At 41.5% G+C, this 22,560-nt stretch overlaps 1 protein-coding gene and 1 non-coding gene across 2 annotated transcripts in view; both read left to right on the top strand.

Annotated features, from left to right (window-relative positions):
- The window catches only part of NIBAN1 (niban apoptosis regulator 1), a 166,423-nt gene that overhangs the window by 120,948 nt on the left and 22,915 nt on the right, over positions 1-22,560 (top strand). Inside the window, exons 6-8 of the mRNA XM_012444626.2 lie at positions 8,653-8,768; positions 17,523-17,627; positions 17,939-18,101. Of these exons, the coding sequence (XP_012300049.2) occupies positions 8,653-8,768; positions 17,523-17,627; positions 17,939-18,101 (384 nt within the window). The remainder of the gene's footprint in view (positions 1-8,652; positions 8,769-17,522; positions 17,628-17,938; positions 18,102-22,560) is intronic.
- LOC135272359 (U7 small nuclear RNA) lies at positions 19,776-19,837 on the top strand. Its single transcript, XR_010340517.1, has one exon. It is a non-coding gene; the product is annotated as a U7 small nuclear RNA (small nuclear RNA).

Below are 22,560 nucleotides of genomic sequence, written 5' to 3'. Positions count from 1 at the left end.
CAAAGTGCTGGGATTACAGGTGTGAGCCACCATGCCCAGCCTCTCCACAAGTGATTCTGATGTTTGAGAACCACTCTCCAATGCTGGGTAGAGGAGTGGTTTTCAAAGTGTGTTCCCAGACCTGCACTATCAGCATTACCTGGGAGCGTCTTAGAAATTCAAGTTCATGGGCCCTGCCCCATACCTTTTGAATCAGAAAGTCTGGGACTGGGGTCCAGCTATCTGTTTTAGGTGATTCTGCTAGGTGATTTTGATGCTCACCAAAATCTGAGAAGCACTGGGGTAGAGGACATCGATTCCCTTCAGTATCTCTTTACAACAGGAAGGAAGGGAGTCATTAAGACAATGTGAATCATTTGCAACCTGGGTTTGTTTGTAACCATGAAATTTCGAATTAAAAGGAACGTTAGAGGAGATTTAATCCAGCCCCCTCCTCTAGTGTTTTAATCTCTTTCTTTTCCTCCTGCATTCCCTTTTTTCTTTCCTTCTTTGAACATTTAATAAGTGCTGTGTACTAGGGAGTAGGTATGCAGGGGTGAATACAAATGGCAGCACCCTATCCTCTTGGAGTTTACAGTCTAGGGGAAAGACATATCTCACATGATTACACTAATAGCTGTAATATTATAACTGCTGTAAGTGCAGTGATGGGGAGGCACATGATGCCATGAGACTATGTAATAGAGATTTGAGCAAATCTGTACACCTACAAAGTAGCTCAGCCCAGATGGAGTACTTCCTTTCCAGGGGAACATTTGATATCCCGTTGGAGCCTATTTGACTTTAATATAAGTCCATATGTTAGAAGTTTACTCTTTATGTTGAGTCAAAATCTGCCATACTGTAGATGACACAACCCTGGCTCTAGTATCTGAATCTCCATAAAACTAATCCAGTCTTCTGTTCCATTGAAGATCTTCATGTAGATAAAGATCTATTCCTTCTAATTTTTTTCTTTCCAAGACTATGAGATTCCTCATTCACTTGGTCTCCTTCAAAAGTACTCCACTTTTTTCTTTATTTTAAAAAATGTTTGTAAAATATTCTTATGTCCAGCATGAGCTAGAGCCATGGAATGATGGGCTCAGAGGAGCATATCTCAGAATACATCTGTGACCATTCTTGTCCCTGTTATATTTCACATTTCTGAGGCTCAACCTTACATGCTTTGTGGACAATTGTATCACATCCCTGACTGACTTGCACTGAGCTTGCAGCTGAATGAAACCCCAGGGTTTTTTTTTTCTTCAAACTTGGTACCTTTATTCATTCAATCTATTTACCAATCTTTATTGTATGCCTACTATGTATCAGGCACATATTGTTTACTTCTGTGGATGTGTTTTTGGGCTTAAGTGCTAGATTCATTTATCCATATTGTACTTCATTTTGGATCCTAATTCTGTCATCCACTAGACTACGAGGAACTTGAAGTTAAAAGCATATTGTTTTTCAGCTTTGTATCCTCAAAGCCTAACTCAGTGCCTCATATGTAGTTGGTAAATAAAATTTAATAACTATAATTCTCTCTCTCTCTCTTTTTCTAAATAATTGAACATGTTTTAAGGCAGTGCTCTGGAGATTTCCCTCTAGGATGTCAGTAACCTCAGCCCTTTTACCCAGCACCCATCATTTAGGTGGTTTTTAACTATTTGATTGTGTCTATTTGCATCATCAGCCAATCTAAATTTCTTTACTGTGCCAATCAAAATCATGCAAGATGTTAATAGTTGCCTAGGTACGACAGCCTTCTAATCTACCAATCTAGTATGTTTATCTAAAGGAAATGAGGTTAGTCTGTCTTCCCTTGTTCTAGTAGTCACCACTTCCTTTTCACTGTTGACAAATAGTCTTTTAATATTTTTTGACAAGTCAAGGATTCAAGAGATGGACTGCTTTTAGCTGGACAAGATATGCAGTATTTTTCTCTGTGGCCAAAAATGTATCTCAGAACAATGTCATTACTAGAAATACCTTTCTTCCATTTGTTTGAGAAGTGTTTTATATTCTCAGAGTGAGTTCTCGTATTTTTATACTTTCAACTAGAGCAACATGATTGTAACTCATCCTTGGGTGCGTGGATCTCCATGGGGTGTACATTTCTTCTTGACGCATCCCTTCTCTCCTTCTGGTAGGTCTGTGTCCACTAACACAGATATAATTTGGTCATAGATTAATATTTTAGTATTATAGTTTGTAAAATATCATTGAGGGGGCTCTGATAACTTACCAATTTCTTCTAAGTAATGGGACTGGTTCCCATAAGAGTTATCATTTATAATATGGTGATAAGCCTTTGCTTAAGTTGGTCATGTATAAATATGTTTTTAAGCAAAATAAAAACTTTTATTACCATTTCATTAAAATGAGTATCATTCATTGTTAATTCCAGGGAAGGAGTTCTGTTTTTTTTATTTTTAGTAATGCCATGTCACACTCCCTCTGGCCCTCAGTCATTTGTAAAGTGAAGGATTTGGACTAAGTGATCTCTAATTTATGATCAAACTCTAGAATTATATTATTTTCAACTTTGAGAAGGAAAGTCTCTTTTAAAATAACTTTAAAATTAGGCCGAGCTCAATGGCTCATGCCTGTAATCCCAACACTTTGGGAGGCTGAGGCGGTGGATCACCTGAGGTCAGGAGTTCGAGACTGTCCTGGCCAACATGGCGAAACCCTATCTCTACTAAAAAATACAAAAATTAGCTGGGTGTGGTGGTGAGCACCTGTAATCTCAGCTACTCAGGAGGCTCAGGCAGGACAATTGCTTGAACCCAGAAGATGGAGGTTGCAGTGAGCTGAGATCGCGCTATTGCGCTCTAGCCTGGGCAACAAGAGTGAAAAAAGAATTAAATGGGATGGCACACACGTATACACACACAGGAGTACATATAAAACTAGTGAAATCTGAATAAAAATGTTGGACTGCAACAATGTCAATTTCATGGTTATAGTGTGTTGTACTATAGGGTTGCAAGATGCTCCCTTTTGGGAAACCTGAGTGAAGGGTATATATAGGATATGTCTATGTTATTTCTTATAACAGCATGAGAAATAAGAGCTAATAATTTGAGATAATCCCAAATTTGAGATCTAGAGATAATCTAAAATTATCTCAAAAAGTTTTTTTGAAATTACATCCTAAAGTGTTATAACAGGACTTAGCGGTAAGTGGCCATTGCTTGACCACATGCTAGCTTAAAGAAACTATTTAGGCTTCCCCAAACTCCATTTCTTTGTCTTCTGTAAAGTGGGGATATTAATTCCTCCCGGATGGGATTGTTAGAAGAATTATATAAGACTGTGTGTGGGGCCGGGAGCGGTGGCTCACGCCTATAATCCCAGCACTTTGGGAGGCCGAGGCAGGTGGATCACGAGGTCGAGAGATCAAGACCATCCTGGTCAACAAGGTGAAACCCTGTCTCTACTAAAAATACAAAAATTAGCTGGGCATGGTGGTGCGCGCCTGTAGTCCCAGCTACTTGGGAGGCTGAGGCAGGAGAATTGCTTGAACCCAGGAGGCGGAGGTTGCAGTGAGCCAAGATTGCACCGTTGCACTCCAGTCTGGGTAACAACAGCGAAACTCTGTCTCAAAAAAAAAAAAAAAAAAAAAAAAAGACTGTGTGTGTAAGCATCTCGCATGGTCCATGCTCCATGGTAGGGACTCAATAAATGTTGATTACCTTCCCCTGTGCCCCTTCTTTGTTCTAGAAGGAAACTAGGGCACACAGCCTCACTGCATCTCTCATAGGAAAGGTGACATCTGACCTGAAGCAAAAGACAGTTTAGAAGTGTAACTCAGTGAGATGAGCCCTGTAGCAGCATAGTGAGTAATGCTGTTTCACACCTTTCACAAATCACCCAGCAGATCAGCTAACAGGGCTTGGCACAGTTTACTGATAAAATAAAATAAAAGGGCAGCTTCCAAACCCAGCCTGAGTCAGGGGGTCCCAACACCACAGCCAGAGTCAGAATCTAGAATGACTCTACAGGCCTTGGAGCTTTGGTGTTTCAGTTGATTCAGATGTGTTATAAATCTGTATAAGTGGAAAAAAACAAAAGCAGCTTCTCTCTGGCTGGCCCGATGAATAACTGTCCCCAAGAGGCCTGGAGAAATTTTCCTTTCTTTGCAGAATCCTTAATCACGTCTACCAAATATGAGTTTTCCATGCAGCCGCACGAATGAGGAAGTAGGGAGAGAGTAAAGAGAATAGTGCATTCCTAGACAGTTCTTGGTCCTGAGGATGTGATTGTTGGATGAATGGCCAAAATGTGCCTCCCCCATACCCCCCCCAAATGCTTACCATTTCCCAGGGCTCTTTCCTCATCCTGATCCGGTGAATGTTTTTAAATCTATGAGTTGGCAAGAAGCCTAGGAGGCAAACTTACCAGATTTTCGAATGATACTGTAGTATACAAGAGTCGGGGGACAGAATCACAGTTTTTAAATGATTTCAGCAGGTTTGGAGCACTGGGCTGATCGCAGTCAGTTGTAATTTAATAGGGATAAAGTTAAAAATCTGTCCTTCAATGTCAAAAGCAGCAGTTAAAAATCTGTCCTTCAACGTCAAAAGCAGCAGTTAAAAATCTGTCCTTCAACGTCAAAAGCAGAAATACAGGCTAGGAGAGGCTTATATTGGCAAGAGTTTTATATGAAAAAGGTATAAGGATTTATAACTCAAGAAAGACAGGAGTCAACAGTATGATGTGGTTGTATTAAAAAGGAGGTTAGAGATCAGAAAAAAAAGTCTCCTTCAACTTGGTATAATTTGCACCAGTCAGACAATACCCAGTCTATTGTATTCAGTTGTAGGGGCCAAATTTAAGGAAGATATAGATAAATTTGAATGGATCACTGAAGGAAAGAAGGAAAAGGGAAAGTCAAATTAAAAAGATTCAAAAGATACGTTGTTTGAAGAACAGTTGAAGAGGAATAAGGATATTCAGCTGATTACTGTTTTTTTTCGGGTTACCATATGAAGAAGAGTAAACTTGTCTCTTTTGCTCTGAAAGGGAGAAATGAGATTATCGAGAGAGAGAGTCCATAAAAACAGATTTTGGCTCAATAGAAGGAAAATTTGGAGCAGTTCAGTGACGGAAAGAACTATTTTCATTAAATTGTGACCTTCCTGTCACTGGAAATAATTAAGCCGGGGCCAAACTTGTGTCTGTCTGGGATTCTGAAGGATCCCAGCATTGAACGAGAGCTTGGGGTTGGTGACCTTTAAGATCAGTTCCAACTCTCATAGTCTGTTATTTAAGTTAGCATGAATGCCAAGGCCGCTTATGACATGCCAGAGCCACTTTTTCAACTTTTGGCTCTGATACTGACCAGCTGTGTGACCTTCAGCTAGGAAATTAACCATTTCTTGTTCCAGTTTCCTCATCCATTAAATGAGGGAGCTGAATGTAGTGATGTCTGAGTTGCTCCCTGGCACATCTGTCTCTCAGGCCTTCTCATAATTACAGGATGCTGGAAGAGTAGAGTCTGGGCTGACACCTGCCATTTTTTTCTAAGTTGGCTTGCCAGGAGGTGGCTTAAAAGCCAAAAACCACTGTTGATTCTGAGGGCCACGAAAAGAAACTCTCAATTTGCTTGTTGGCAGAAGAGTAGGTGATTGTGAACCTGGAATTTGTTCCCGTGAGATCTTTGTCAGGAAGTTCATCAAATAACAGCTAATCTGGTTTCTCTCGAACACCTGTACTTCTGACTGAGTTCAGCAATGCCTTTGCAAATAACTTAGAAGGAAGGGAGGTCGTATTACCATTGCAGTACAGTGTTGTCTCTTACAAAGCAAACCTTTGTCGTTTATTTGCTTAATGATCTGTCAGTTGCTATTGACCTGTGCTTATAATCTTAAGAACAAATGTATATAAAGCAACTTACGATGTAGCAGATTTATTCTAAAAGTTTTACGTATATTAATTTATTTAATACTTTATTAGCTGAAAATACAATGATGAATCAGTAGATTAGATCTTTTTTCCTCTATAGAAAAGAGGTAGTTAAAATCTAGTTTAAGTCTGTCTGAATGGTAGAGTCCAGAATTTAGATCCAGGCCCTCATTCTCTGAGGCTTCATTGTTCAATGACTATAATTTCTTTTGTGGCCTATTTGATTACTAATACTTCTATTTTCTTCTGTATTAAGGTGCCTCACTTCCATCACTATTACATTCGAGCTCTCCTTCCGGTTCCTTCTTTGACTTCTGTCTGACATCCACATCTCCAAATCCCATTTCTTCTTTTTTCCAAAGATCTTTGAAAATACAACCATCAGTGGGAGTGTCATTGTTTGCTTTGATATAGATACAGAAAGTAATGGACAAGATTTTAAGCACCTCCTGCAGTTACTGAGGTCAGTAGAGGAGGAAATATGTAAATTTCTGCTTCTTATAAGGATGTGAATAATTTAAAACTTCATTCCCTGGCTTGCAGATCTGGCCATACTTACTTCGTCCAGATACAGTACCGTATTTCCTTCCATCTCTTTGTTTTCTTAGGTTGGAAATGAAAACAGCTGTTAAAAATAAGCGCACATGAGCCAGTCTTGAATCCCAATGTAGTAATTACAGTTTCCGTCTCAGTTGGTGAAGTCCCTCTTAGTATACTAAGCCCCATATCACAATCCCCTTGTGGGGAGACTACTACCAATGGTATTGTCAATTTTATAGCAAGACTTTAATTTTTGTTTTCCAGACCTCTAAGATTAAACATTAAATCACTTGCCAAGTCAAGAAAAATAACAAGCAAAAAATACTTAAATTTAAAAACTTGATTCTTGAAACATGCTCTTTTTTCAAAATTTAATTTAGATTTTGACCAAATCTCCATGTTGATGTTGGAAATGTCAGTTACTATTCCACATTCTTTTTTTTCTTTTGAGACAGGGTCTCACTCTGTTTCCCTGGATGGGGTGCAATGGTGCAATCATAGTTCCCTCCAGCCTCAAACTCCAGAGTTCAAGTGATCCTCCGGCCTCAGCCTCCTGAGTGGCTGGGACTACAGGCGTGTGCCATCATGATCAGCTAATTCTTTTTGTAGACATATGGCCTCACTATGTTGCCCAGGCTTGCCTGGAATTCGTAGCCTCAAGCAATCCTCAATCCTTAGCCTCCCAAAGTGTTGGAATTACAGGTATGAGCCACCACCATGCCTGGCCACTGTTCCGCATTTTTGAAAATGGAGCTTTTGATAGACTTCATGATATCCTCACTGTGAATACTTCTGCTTAAACTCTTGTAGAGGCTAAGCCTTGAATTGTTTTCTCTTTTCCAAGTTTCTGAGGTTTATGATCTAGTAAGCCAATCTCCAAAGAGTCATCCACCATCTATTAATTGACTGTCACCTTTGAAAGCAGATTGATCCTCTTTTCGTTCTGCTTAGTCCACCATATCAACTATTTAGTGTTTTACTGAAGAATCCCACTGTCTAAAGCTGTGATGGTTCCTCCTCACCTCTAAATCATCAATCTAATGTTGCCCTATAAATATGCTACTGAAGGAGAGCTTTGTGCCTTGTAGGAGGAGAGTCAGGGAACTTTGTTTTTTTACTCGCTTTTTTACTTGCTTCACTTTGCCTTTTTACTCGCTTCACTTTGCCCATTTTGTTTCCCCTTTCTAAGGCTTGATTATTTATTATTTGATTAGATTATTTCTAAAGTTCATTTCTCCACGAAGATTTCTATAGTTCCGTTATCATTGTGTCCCCCAAGAGCTAATTTTAGGTGCTGGAAATGAAGCCGCTGCATGCCTAGCATGACTTATGAAACTCTGAGAAGGCCATTCAGCCCTAGATCCCTCTACCACACCTGAAATTCCACCATTAGATAGTTATTCCTTGTGGTAGGATAGTACCTCTCAGATATGACACCATTTAAAATCCAATATGTTTAGAAGGGTGAACCCATAAAACTGGTATGTGAGACAATATAGTATCATGGCTAGAGGCAAGCTCTGAGGTCAGACCACCTTTCCCACCTGGGCTCTGCCACTCATTAGCTATATGAGCTAGGCAATTAATTCATCTTTCTGTGCCTCAGTCTCTTCATCTGTAAAATGAGGATAATACTACTCTTCTCAAGGGTTTTTGTGAGGGTTCAATGAAATATGTAAAGTGATTAGATGAACATTATCCTGCTTTGTAAGCCTTAGCAATTATTATCTTCATTTGTGTAAATTTGCATGTTGTGTTGATGCATATTGTATTGAAAGCTGATATCACGTCACAGAGAAATTGGAATTTTGGTTGGGAAACCGGAAGGATATACTTTGAACACAAGAGGTGCTTTTAAGGGACAGTCTGCCTGAGTGAGGTGTCACAGCTGGTGGCGTAAAGTCACTGACTGCCTGTGGGTGGATTAGGGAAGCATGTACAAGAGAGGGTAGGGGAGATGGGACTGCTTCCAGTCCTAATCAGCATGCTCAGTAACGGATAGAATTTATCAGCTAGGACAATGAGCCAGTAATGTGATGTATACCTCACTTGCGAATTAACTTTGAATTCAGTACTTGCTTAACTTTCTCTGTGTCTCATAATTCCATGGATTCTCATGTTCAGATAATGCTAGGTCTCTGAGCCACTGCACTTGAAGAGCTACGGGGAAATGTAGAGTGTTTTACCTTGCTCAATGCCCCTTCATCTTTTCTTTAGATTACATGAAGCAGATGACATTTGAAGCCCAAGCCTTTTTAGAAGCTGTGCAATTCTTTCGACAGGAGAAGGGTCACTATGGCTCCTGGGAAATGATCACTGGGGATGAAATCCAGGTAACATGGGGCTCAACATTTTGGATTCTGTCTATGTTTGGGTGTTTAGGTGGTAGGAAGTCCGGGTCATTTTATTAAACAATCAAACAAAAAAGTTACAAGTATGAAAGCTGTGGTTCCAAAGGCCATCTCTCTCATGTCTGAAAGCATTGGTCAGCAAACTACTGGGCACCCACCACCAAGACCACCAGACTGGGTATGACATAGGGCAGCCAAAAACATGGCAGCTGCAGTGGAAAGCGCTGCCTCCACTGTTTTCTATGAAAAGAATTACTCTTTCAAATAACCTTGTGCTTCCACACCAGAATCAACTGTGAGTAGTGAGGAATAGTGCAAAGTGTATGACAGGGCTTTAGTTAGGGTCATGAAGCTTGAACTTAAGTCATGCCAACTTATTTAACCTCTTTTAGTCTCAGATTACTCCCCTGGAAAAAAAATAATAATAATAATGTTTACCTTGCAGCGTTGTGACAAGTGAGATGCAGTTGGAGAAGTATTTGGCACACAGCTGTCTTTATTGAATTATATGTAAATGAAGTAATGAAAAAAACAAACTCAAAGCATTAGACAGTTTTCTATATGTTTCATTTACCTTTTCTAGTTTTCTGTCCCCTGTGGTACATTACAACTTCTCATGACCCTGATTAGATGCCAGTCATGGCCTAAGCACTTCGGTGGGCTTGATCCCAGGGGCAGTATTATAAATCTCCAAAGGAAATTATGCTTTATGATTTGATCCCGGCCTCCATGATGACGTCAGTCACATGGCTGCTTCAGCCAAGAGGAGGAGGCTGGATATGGGCAGATTTACATAAAGTAACATGATATTTAAGAATGCTGTCTTTTGGGCTGGGCGTGGTGGCTCATGCCTGTAACTCTAGCACTTTGGGAGGCCAAGACGGGTAGATCACTTGAGGTTGGGAGCTCAAGACCAGCCTGACCAACATGGAGAAACTCTGTCTCTACTAAAAAAATACAGAATTAGCCAGCCGTGGGGGTGCATGCCTATAATCCCAGCTACTTAGGAGGCTGAGGCAGGAGAACTGCTTAAACCTGGGAGGCAGAGATTGCGGTGAGCCGAGATCATGCCATTGTACTCCAGCCTGGGCAACAAGAGCGAAACTCTGTCTCAAAAAAGAATGCTATCTTTTTTCTTTTTTCTTTTTTCCACGTCTCCCATGGTACCTCTTTTGGGAGCTAGTGTAATTTATTATTGGAGAACAATATTTGGAGGATGCCAAATGGTGCCTTGCCTCTGTGTGGCCATTAAACATCTAATGCTGAAAACCCATGAGGGAGCTCTTCTTTATAGTTTCACCATGTGATAACATGTGTTTACCATTAGAATCTTCTCTTTCGTTTTTTTCTTTTTGGCAGATTCTAAACTCATTTATTTCCCAACCTGAGACTTACTTGTAACTTCCAGAATTTTTAACAAGTCTTGGTTTCTGATATTTTGGGGAAGCACATCCGTTCATAATTCTGAGAGAACTAAATAGTTACTGTACTTATGCCATAAAGGAAAACAAAAAGTGTCAGAAGGGCCAGCTGAAGCATTTGACACCAACTGGCCTGCCATGTAAGCCAACGTAGTTAATAGATAGACCAGTAGTCATATGCCTTTTTGTGATACTTGATAACATTCAAAACCTAATGCTGTTTGTCTTGCCAATCTTATGGGATGAGTAGGGCAGTTACTATTATTTCAATTTTGTAAATGAGAAAACGGAGGGAAGCATATAACAGCAAAGTGACTTGCCCAGTTTCATTCATTCAACTACTATTTTTTTGAGACTGAGTCTTGCTGGGCTGGAGTGCACTGGCGCAATCTTGGCTCACTGCAACTTCTGCCTCCCAGGTTCAAGCGATTCTCCTACATCAGCCTCTCAAGTAGCTGGATTACAGGTGCGTGCCACCACGCCCGGCTAATTTTTAAAGGCAGGATTTCACCATGTTGGCCAGGCTGGTCTCAAACTCCTGACCTCAGGTGATCCGCCCACCTTCGCCTCCCAAAGTGCTGGGATTACAGGCATGAGCCACCGTGCCCAGCCTCAACTACTATTTACTGAGCACTGACTCTATGCCAGGCACTGTGCTGGGGGCTAGTGATCCAGCGATGGACAAGACCAGAATGGTCCTGGCCCTGTGGAGCTGATAGTTTCAGGATTATATGCTAAGTGGACAAATGGCAAAGGAAATGATGGCTTCTGCTTCTGACCCAGTGAAAGACCAACACCAACCATGGGAATATACTAAGTTACACATTTATTTATCAGTAGCTCCCTGAGTTCAACCGTGCCACTTGCTTCATTTTTTTCTTTCACTTGAAAACTTATGTGAACTCACATTACTCCATGATGTCATTGAAAATAGGTATTTAATAAGTCCTTTCTGGGAGTTGAGTTTGAGTTTGTTGTGTTTTCTTTTGCTTACTTTCTGCTTTTGGCTTTAGGCTGATTATGTGCTAAGTGGTATAAGTTGGAAGAGAGAGAAAGTACTCATCCCTTGCCATCTTGGTGAGGCAAGACACACAGAGAAAGCATGCAGAAGGCAAGGCACATATGTGTGTCTCTATATAGACGGAGATTGTAAAGCATTCATGCCAGTGGTCATAGTAAGCTCCTAATTTTGCAGTATAAAAAACATTTTAAGTGGGAAAGCAAAACAAAACAAAAAAAAGCAGAAAAAAGATCAAAAATCACTGGAGTTATCAAGTGTCCCAGTAAGAAGTTTCACAGGGGCTGCCTGTGGTGGCTCATACCTGTAATCTCAGCACTTTGGAAGGCCAAGGTGGGAGGACTGCTTGAATCCGAGAGTTCGAGATTAGCTTGGACAACATAGCAAGACCCAATCTCTTCAAAAAGTTTTGTAAAAATCAGCTGGGCATGGTGGTATATGCACATAGTCTCGGCTACTTGGGAAACCAAGACACCAAGACAGTAAGATCCTCTGAGCCCAGGAGTTCAAGGATGTAGTGAGCTGTGACTGTGCCACTGCACTGGGAAACAGAGTGAGACCTTGTCTCAAAGGAAAAAAAAAAAAGTGGTTTTGCTCCTCCCAGAATTTAAGTATTTTGGCAAAGTAACAGACTCATAAAATGTGAGTGCTGGAGGGGCATTTCAGGATTATTTGTCCAGCACCCTCCAGGTGAGAGAAAGAACATTCAAAGCAGTCAGCTGAAGTCACAAAGCTAGTCTGTTACAGAAATGCATTTAAACCAGCTTGGAGAAGCTGGTGAAAGGAAATGGCTTCCAAAGCTTCCTGTGTGGGGCCAGGTAAGGATTAAGGTTCCCCACAGAGTCTAAGACATGCAGCATAACAGTAAAGCAGTGTCTACCCTAAGACTCATAGAAAAAAGAGGCCGGGGCCCGAAGAAGCCACTAAGTGGTTAAAGAAAACGGTGTGGCATATGGTATAGCGTAACCGAGTTGGAGAAAATGACATCTTTTGTTTAAAGCTTTGGGTTTATTTGCATTTTTTCTTCCTGTCTGCTAAGACCTTTATCATAATCCTGTCCTGAACCCCTCTACCCTAGGGACCTGCATTCAGACTTCCAGCCTTGTTCCATTACCTTCGTAGTAATGACTCAAACAGCAAGTGTGGAAGGCCCTCGTGGCCATGGTTATTTTAGGCAAGTTTCCAGGCAAAGCAACTATCTCAGAATAACTTGCCTGTCAGACTGTTAAGGTGAAAATATTTGTATGTCAGTAAAAACATCAAAATATTTTCTACTTGTCGATATAAATATATCAAATGAGATCATGAGGGAAAGGGCTTTGCAACTGTAAAATATCTCTAGCTCTGTGGTATATTTATTATTTGCTTTTAAAATACCCAGATGGGCTAGAGAACAGCTCATAATTCCCACAGAACAGTTTCAAGACCAAAAAGAAAAATTAAAAATAAAAAAAACTGCCCACATAGTTTAGGCCTTGTCCATATGCTCCAGAGTTGTCTTTTGCTGAATGTGACCCCTTTAGAGTGGATTCTTTCGCCCATGGCCACTCGGGGCCTGGGCCAGCAGCCTGGTGAGACCATGAGGCCTGCCTCAGGAAGGAGGGTGGTCTCTCTGGACATCACACCTTCCTCACAGCTCAGCATCTGAAAGGAAGCACTGTGGTGTGGCCTTTAAGAGGTGATCCTGGGTTTGTTGGTTTTGATCAACCTAGTGACATGCTTAGTTTCTTATAGGAGTGATAGAATTTTTAAATCTCTAAGTCCTACCAGTTAAGTATGCAAACACTCCCCTAGCCACCACCCCCCATTAAAAAAAAAAAAAACTAAAGTGATATTCTTAGGTTGCTTATGTTAAAATTCAGTGGATACTATTCTGAGGGGAGGAAGTTAGGGAATTCCTTCATTATTATGATTTATTAGATTAGTTACTTTCTCAAAAAGAGCCCAAAAGCTTCCGACTCTGCTTGTGGAGGCAGACCATGGTAGGGAATGCCAGAGTGGGCTCTGGGGAGGTGAGAGGCAACTCTCAGTCAGGGCTGGGTGGGGCTGAAGGTTGGAGGGTGAAGATGGTGGTTGGGATGAGACACACTTGAGCTTCAGCACCCAGAGGCTCTGCTGCCCTGTGGCTATTCCCTGAGCCCCATTCCCCTGCTATATTAGTCCATTTTCATGCTGCTGAAAAAGACATACCCGAGACTGGGTAATATATAAAGAAAAAGGGGCTTAATGGACTGACACTTCCACATTGCTGTTAAGGCCTCACAATCATGGCAGAAGGTGAAAGGCATGTCTTACGTAGCAGCAGACAAGAGAGAATAAGAGCCAAGTGAAAAAGGAAACCCCCTTTAAAATCATCAGCTCCAGTGAGACTTATTCACTACCATGAGAACAGTATGGGGGAAACTGCCCCATGATTCAGTTATCTCCCACCAGGTCCCTCCCACAACACATGGGAATTATAGGAGCTACAATTCAAGATGAGATTCAGATGGGGACACAGCCAAACCATATCACCCCCTTACTTGGAACCCACTCCCACCCCTTCTTTTTCTTCCCAGACATATTTCCTTTAATTCCCTAAGTTGTAAAATAGAACCAAATTTCTTGGAACGTTGTGTGGGAAAGACTAAAGAAACTCTAAGCCCACCCAAATGGGACATTATTTTTCTTTGGCCTTTATATATAACATTTTTATATTTTCAAACCCGTTTCACACTTAAGCTAAAATTCTAACCAATCTCTGCAAAAGGATGAATTGGGACAATTCTTATGACCCTTGGGTTTCATAATTTCAACCCACTGATTTTAAATTCTGGCATTGGTCTTGGTTCCTCTTGGCTCACTCTTCCCATACCACACTTTGGGCAGATGTGTTCCAAACAAGAACTTATCCCATCAAGCAGGGTTGGCTAGTGGACTATTAATTACCCACTGAATCTATTAGGTTGGTGCAAAAGTAATTGCAGTTTTTGCCATTACTTTCAATAATTGTTGGACCTGCTAATTTCCATGGAGTTTTGCATGTTAGGTTCCTCTTAAACGCTGCAGAAAATAGTGATTCATCTCTCAAGTGCCTCCAGAGAATGGTGAAGAAAGGTCAAAAACATCTCCACCAGTGAATTACCAGGGCTAGTGGAAATCCTGTCCCCACCATAACCTTTGTCACACCGGGCAGATCCATATGTCAGATGACAGGAGCCCCACTTGCTGCCCTGAGCTGAGCACCTTCTCTCCCAGCAACCTGCAGGCACAGTGAGCTGGATGGCTTATCAACCTCTACCCTGAGAGTGTTTCTGTTTGGTTCAGCAAAAGTGTTACACCCTGCTGTGACAGAGCCCTGATTACAGGCAAGATCGAATGAGCTCATGAGCATTTCCACTAGCATGAGGCTGACCAGTGACCTCAGAGCTAATCTTCCTTAATTCCCAAAGCATAATTTGAATTTTTATGAGAAGTGAAAGGAGATCAGTTATTTTGGACAAATATTATTTCAAATTCATGCTTCAAGTGATTCTCTGCTTTTCTGCCTGCTTCCTTTCTTAAAACTATGCTTGCCCTGTTTGTAAATCTTAGTGTGCAGACTATGATTGCAAGCTGAGTTACGGGCCTCAAAAGATTCATGGTGAAAGTGAATCTGAACAGCAAAGCTGCTGCAATTCAGGGACGGGGTAAAGAAGAAGGGGCCAGTAGCATGAGTGGATATGTAGAATACTGCTCAGATTCACAAGAAATAGTTTGATTTATCCAAGCAAAATTTTAGGAGCGATGTGGGAACATGTTTTTTAAAAACACCTGAAAAGTTTAGACACTCCCTCCCATTTTTTTTTTTAGTTTTTCTTTTTTTTATTTGTTTCAGTCTCCATTAATTATCTCACACCCTTCCCATAAATGTTTCAAATGTTTGATTGTTCCAAAATATTTATTATTCTCTTCTTTTTCCTTTTTTAAACTGTATCCAGCCTTATTAAACATGCTTTTTTAAATTGTACTTTAAGTTCTGGGGTACATGTGCAGATCTTGCAGGATTGTTGCATAGGTACACACATGCCATGGTGGTTTGCTGTCTCCGTCCCCCTGTCTAAAGATGCTTTTTATAAGCAATCATGGTATATTAGACAGGACATGAGCAGACAATCACTAGTAGTATACAACAACTTCCAAACTCTCTTCTTCAATGAACCAACATCAGAAAGCTATATAACACCCAGTGAAATAATTTGCTTAGACTCTTGATTGCAGTGAGAGTTGACATTTCACATGTAGCATGTTGTTTAACAGCTTTTCGTGAGCCGATCTTGACTTTCAGGGCATGAAATGAAAATGGCAGAATCATCAGTCTGGAAATCCACAGTCTAAAAAAGGAACTGCTGTTCTTTTGAGAGATGTCCTCTCAATAGGGGTGACTGGAAGGTTCAGATGACCCCCTGACTGCTAACTAATATTAGGTGTCGGGTCCCAACAGGTCTCTGGGTTTAAGGAAGTTGAGACCACACTAAAGGCAGACAGGGAGAAGAGGAAATAGAAAAGAATTTTTGTTTTTCCACACCATAAGGTGTTTCTGCCAAGGTAATGTGTGTCAATGTCAGGGAATCCCCTTCTGAGAGCCAAGAGGAAGTTTCTCAGAACTGGAAAGAAAGGTGTTTCCCCACATCAGTCCAGCTTCGGACACATTCTATTAGTGACATATGCCCCCTCCACCAAAAACAATGAAATATTCTGTATGATAATAACATAGCTTTAAGAAAAGTAAGACAACATTCTGCATTTTTATAAAACTCCATTTTAAAGAACAGTATTTCAAATTGTACAGTCACCAGAAGTACACAGTTACCAGAAATGCACACGCTTCCCCTGGTGTCTCCAGCACCGACAGCTTTCTGTGCCTGGTCTGTTCTGGCGTCTTCATTTTCTGCAGGATTATTTCCCTCCTTGCCAGCGCCAGCCTTTCCCTTTTTTCCTTTTGTATACCTTCTCTTCCTTCTTTGCAGGGGCCTTTTGAAGCTTGGGTTCTGGCTTTGGAAGAGCAGGTCTAGCAGACAACCTTGCAGATCTTTGTGTTACCCTTCAGTGTGGTTGTATCTCCTGGAGCATCCCCTCAGCCTTTCTCCAGTGCTGGATGAAGGCGCTGCATGGTGGGATACAGTGGTACATGGGGTCTGGTTGGTCCAGGCATCATTCTCACTTCTTCACACTGCTCCTCCCTTCTTTTTCCAAACATTAAAGAGGTGATTATGGGGCTCAGGGGACAGTAGGGACTAAGAGCATGAAGATACTTCGATACCTTGATCATGAAGGGGCTTAGGGGGAATGACAGTTCCAGGGAACACAGACCAAGACTCAAGCCACCAAAACCAAGCCTAGCATTCACTTCACGATTTTACTAACGATGTGCTTATCCCTTATTGAAATCTTCCACTTTACCCTCTAAGTTCTTCTAGTTTATGTAGGAATCCCCTCAGGATGATAGTAAAAATATTAAGGGAAAAATAGTAGAGAAAGTTTATAGAATATAGTGTCAAACCCTTTTGGAAGGGTTTTTTCATAGTTTCAGTAGTAGTTTTGGCTGAAGGTAGCCTAAATCCCCTTTACAGTTAGTTAATAAGTAAGGCAAATAGCTAGGGTATATGGGAGAGTTTACCTAATTAACTTGTTTACTCACGTGGTCTGGAAACTAAACTTTGAGCTGGATGGCCCTCTTGTGGGGAGGTTAGCCAAGGATATTATCAATTCAAAGGGTTTGCTTTAAGCATCAGAACCTGATTTTTAAAATTTCTCTATTAAGTGTATTGACTTAAAGCCTCTCTTATTAAATCTATACTAAATAAATGGGGAGAGGGCGAGCTAATGGGTGTCGCATAGCTGCAATCTCTCTCTGTAAGAAGCTCACAACCCCTCAACCCACTTGTTCTCTGTATTCTGTGTGTAAGTGCATTTATTCATCTGTGGTACAGCTGGGATCTGTAGACAGACCCCGGCAGGTGGTGACCCCGACATGATCAACGTCACAAATTTGAATATGTGAAGTTTGAAATTGGAGAAGTTGTTATTTTCATTGGGAAAACAAGGGGAGAATATCAGCAGATGTTACTGTTCCTTGTGGATGTTTAAGAATGTTCGGCCTCTAAGATTGTCTTAGTTGGGATTTCTGTGGCCTCTGTAGTAGGTTACACTATTAACCTACTACAGAGTTCATCTGGTCTAGGACAGGGACAGCTAATCAGGACATCTTTAGTTGGCCTGATGTTCAGATGTAGCCATCACCGACTGACTGACTCTGGGCTGTCTTCTGCTCTGCAGATCCTGAGTAACCTGGTAATGGAGGAGCTCCTGCCCACTCTTCAGACAGACCTGCTACCTAAGATGAAGGGGAAGAAGAACGACAGAAAGAGGACCTGGCTTGGTGTAAGCAATGGTTTTGCACCACAGCTCAGCTACTCAAAATGGGAACATTCCCTTCCCTTTTCTTTTAGGGCATTTGTAGTTGTTGTTTGATAATTCCTTCCCTGAGTGTAGAAATGCCTACCTCAAACCTACTCAATCTCATTTACATGAAGACTAATCCAAACAGACTCCAAGTTTGAAAGAAAAATTACAATTTGTGTGCAGTTCTGTTTATGTTTTGATGGTCTGTGATGAAGGCTCCTCCCTTTACTTGACTCCATCGGTGCTTACACATGACAGAGCCCTGATTTATGTGTTATTCTCTATTGCAGCTCCTCGAGGAGGCCTACACCCTGGTTCAGCATCAAGTTTCAGAAGGATTAAGTGCCTTGAAGGAGGAATGCAGAGCTCTGACAAAAGGCCTGGAAGGAACAATCCGTTCCGACATGGATCAGATTGTGAACTCAAAGAACTATTTAATTGGAAAGATCAAAGGTCAGTGAAGATAATCCATGCTCTTACTAATTAAATAAGCTGTACACACAGGGATCCACCATGTAGCAGGAATGCATGGTTTCAGAGGATAATTAAACTTAAGAAACTGGGAGGAGGTGATCACAGCTGCAACAGGAGCATGCTGGAGGTACCATTAGGGGCCTGGGCCTTCCCGTGGAAGCTTCATGGACACAAGACAGAGGAAAGTTTGCTTCTTGCCTTTTGCAGTGCCTGTGTATTCCGATACTGCCTGCACTCCTAAGTCCCATTGTAGCCCTCCTGATACTGAATTAGACTGGCTTCTGCCCTGCCTCCTCTCTGCTATAAGCTCTCAAAGAGCTGAGCCATGTCACCCGGGTTTACTCAAGTACACCCAGGGCCTGGTGCCACGCCGGGCATATACAGACTCTCAGTGAATATTCAAATCATTGAATACATGGATTTTCCTCTAACAGGAAAACTTAAAATTTTGGCTTAGAGTCATACCCAATGACACTACAAACCCAATAAACGTGGGTTTGTAGCCCCAACTCCAATATTAGCCAGTCCATGCATACCTTGGGAGGTCACTCAACTTCTAATTACCTCAGTGTCCTCCTCTGAAATTAGGAGGATCCACAGGAGTGGGGTTGGTAAACTGAAGCCCTTGAGCTGTATTGGGCCACCACCTGTTTTTGTAAATAATGTTTTATTGGCACACAGCCGGACACATTCACTTGCATATTATCTGTGGCTGCTTTTGTGCTGCAACAGCAGAAGTGAATAGTTGGAACGGAGACCTTACGGACCACAAAGGCACAAATATTTACTATTTGGTTCTTTACAGAAAACAGTTTACCTATTCCCATACAAGAGGCCTTAGATGGCCTCTAAGAAATCCTGCAGAATGAAATTCTATGGTTCTCCATTCTATCTGGGGCCTCTACACCCCAACAAACACACCACACCTAATGTCACTTCAGAGGAGAAGCTTGCAGGCTCCTGTGATTGTTTATGGACAGTCTTCTTAGAGAGTTCTCGGATTATTCACTCACTCACTCACTCATTCATTCATTAGAAACTATTCACTAAGTGCTTTCCAAGCCAGACAATGGAGCTTTAGCAGTGACCAAGGAACACCCTATTCCTGTGCTCAGGAGGCTTGAGTCTCTGGGCTGTCTGCTTTGTGGATTATGCTCTGCAGTTCAGGCCCCCTTTCCACTGCAGCCCAACTTGTTTCAAGGTTCTTAGCACAGATCCTGCTGGGAGGAGGTTAGAGGAGGCCCAGCTCCAGCACAGGTGTGTGTGTCTGTGTATCTCTGTGTGTCTATTTACGCCATCCTTTCCAAAGCCAGCTCTACATTAATTTCAGAATATTTGATGTTTTCTACTATTCGCATCTCTTACTCCTCCATTAGCATAACTAATCTAGAGTTGGCTATATATTTAAAGACTCTGTACTACTTAAAACTGCCAATGCTCAACTCCTGTGGCAAAATTTGTTCTATCTGGGCTAATTTGGGCCTAACCATAGCCATTCTCATGACTGAAATTAAATCGTCCTCCTTTGCCTAGATCTCTTTGGCTCTGGTGTATCCACATATGATGGAAAAAGATTTTGCCTGGGATCAGTATTTATTTCCTAAAAGTAGCCATAAAAGTAAGTAATGATCAAGTCCTTTTTAAATGGAATATCAGTGTTACAGCTGTTTTAGAATTGGTCTAGCGGGCTTTCCAGTTTTTGCCAGAAAGTCCCCAAATAAATAAATAAATAAATAAAACGAAATACCACAAACACATTTTAACCAGGCATCCAGTGCTCCACCTTTAAAACAAGGAAGTGTACCTTAGGCTGCATTAATAAAAGGCTTTGGATTTCTAAAAAAAAAAACTGGGGAGTATTAAATGGTGATCTCTCCATTTCCTCCCATATGACTCTGGGAAGTAAAGCCCCTGAACTTTAGTTCTGCTGCACAATTATTTGTTCATTCAATAAGCGTTTATTCTATTTCTGCTGAGTACAGTGGCTGGAATGATTCAAAGGAGACCATGTGATTTTACAAGGAGAGGAGGATAGAAAGCATGTCACAAATGCTGAAACAGAAGGAAAAACATGTTCCCACCAGAGGCAGGAACAAAGAGCACAGTGGTCCCCATGCGAGCATCGATCCCATTTCAACCTCAAGAAGTCTATGTGGGCCCCTCATAATGAGAGCACAGGTCTTGGGTCGGGGGCCTGGAAAAAATACCAACGCCAACAGGTACAATAAGAGCTAACAGTTACTGGGTCCTTCCAAGGGGCCACTTCCAGAGTTGTAAGCACTTTTAATACAGTGAACTCACTTAATCCTCACCATAATTGCTTTTAAGATCTCCATTTTACAGATGAAAATACTGAGGTAGAAATTCAGTAACTTGCTGAGATTCCAGAACTAGTTGTGGGAGAGTCGGGCTCCAAACCCACCTCTGGCCCTCACTTTTCAGGCATCATCACTCTGTTCAGCTCCTTCCTTCACTTCAGTAAGGCTTATCAGTTAATGTGTCAAACACATATGCATCACAGCAGCATCTCTGCCTGCTTGAAAAATAGCAGCACAGCCAGGTGCGGTGGCTCACGCCTGTAATCCCAGCACTTTGGGAGGCCAAGGCAGGCAGATCACCTGAGGTCAGGAGTTCGGGACCAGCCTGACCAACATGGAGAAACCCCATCTCTACTAAAAAAAAATACAAAAATTAGCCAGGTGTGGTGACACATGCCTGTAATCCCAGCTATTCAGGAGGCTGAGGCACGAGAATCACTTGAACCTGGGAGGCAGAGGTTGTGGTGAGCCGAGATCACGCCATTGCACTTCAGCCTGGGCAACAAGAGCAAAACTCCATCTCAAAAGAAAAGAAAAGAAAAGAAAAATAGCAGCACATACACAAATGGGACATGGAACTCATCCAGCCCATAAGGAAACACCTGCAGACCACAGCTAAGGAAGCCGTGCAGGGGTTCCAGGAGGTTACGGTGAAATTTGAACTGGGCTTTGAAGAGAGGAGTAGGATGTTTACGAACAGAGGTAGAGGAAGGAAGGCAAGGTAAAGGAACATTGAATATAGGTACAGAGAGGGGATGGGAGCATACTGTGGTAAGTAGGGATAGAGAGAGAGAGGGCAGAGGGGAACGTTCCCTCCCACGGCCCTCCTGTGCCTATCTCGGCCCCACCTAGCAGGTGAAATCTGCCAGCTGCTGCTAGATATTTATTATCTATTACTCATATTCAGCATTGTTCTGAAATTTCAATTAGCTGCTTTTCAAATACTTCCTCTCTTTAAAGTTAATTAACCAATAATTAATTTATTCTCCTGACAAACAGTTTTACGCTTTAGTGTCAAGCAAGTAATTTTTAGAAGACTCTTAGATGGTGTCATATTTGGATCATACAATTGAAAGGGTTTTTTCCTTAATAATGTTATGACCTGTGTAATGTTTTACATCCCAAATATTTATAAGTGATTTGTAATATTCATAGGATTAGTCATTTCAGATTCTCAGAATAAGAGGCCATGATCTGGCCCTGCATAACTTTGTGAAATATTTCTGCCAATTGAAATAAGAACGAGACCATTCATCTCACTGTAGGCAAATTGCCAAGAAGAACTAAAGAAAGATACTTGAATGGTAGCCCTGCTCCTGCAAATTAGGGCATGACGTTTGTGGAGTCATTGAACATCTCCAGGCCTCATTTTTTCCATCTGTAAAGTGGAGAGACTGGACATCAACTCCATTTGTGCTTCTGTTCTTCGTTCTGTGATTCTATGACAAGGCTCTGTGACCTGCCTAGATCCACAAAGCTAGCCTTCCAGTTCATGGAGCGAGCTCAGGCTTCTTCCAGCTCCAGCCTCCTTCACTCCATTGTGGCTTCTTTGCTGATCATGAGAATCACCTCTACTCTGAAACCATGCAGGTTTCCATGTGCTACCCGGACTGGACCAGGAGCTTCACTGTGCTCTCCCTCTTCTAAATCAAAGAGCAGTACTTTCCTCTGGGGAGGGGAATTATGGTGACATTTTTTCATTCCTCTTCATGATCAAAATATACTCTACATTTGTGTCACTAAGCATGTCGTCTTGATCAGAAAAACTTGTTGTGATTTTGTTTTGTCTTGTTTTAATCAGGAATGGGGACAGGAGGTAGGGTGGCAAACTGAATGGAATTTAGTTCCAATGGCTCAAGAAAAGAATGTACTGGAGTTCTTAAAAAGTATTTTGGTGAGGAGAGGGGGATGGAATTATACTGAGCAATTAATTCCTAGAGAACCAAATTAAAACAATAAATTGTGTTTTTAGAAGACAAACTGTGCATATTTAATGATGGTGATTGACAGTAGATAGGTGGATCACCAGCCTTTTCTTTTTTATGTGAAGAGTTGGATGTTCAGAGGGACCAAGCAGAAAAATTCATCTTATCCCAGGGCAGAGGAAAGCTTGGGACGTG

This window comes from Aotus nancymaae, unplaced genomic scaffold (assembly GCF_030222135.1).
Source record: "Aotus nancymaae isolate 86718 unplaced genomic scaffold, 86718_ANA_hifiasm-v0.15.2.pri h1tg000108l, whole genome shotgun sequence".
NCBI classification, from domain to species: domain Eukaryota; kingdom Metazoa; phylum Chordata; class Mammalia; order Primates; family Aotidae; genus Aotus; species Aotus nancymaae.
Note: the sequence above shows the minus strand (reverse complement) of the source record. Positions and strands in the feature narration are given on the sequence as shown.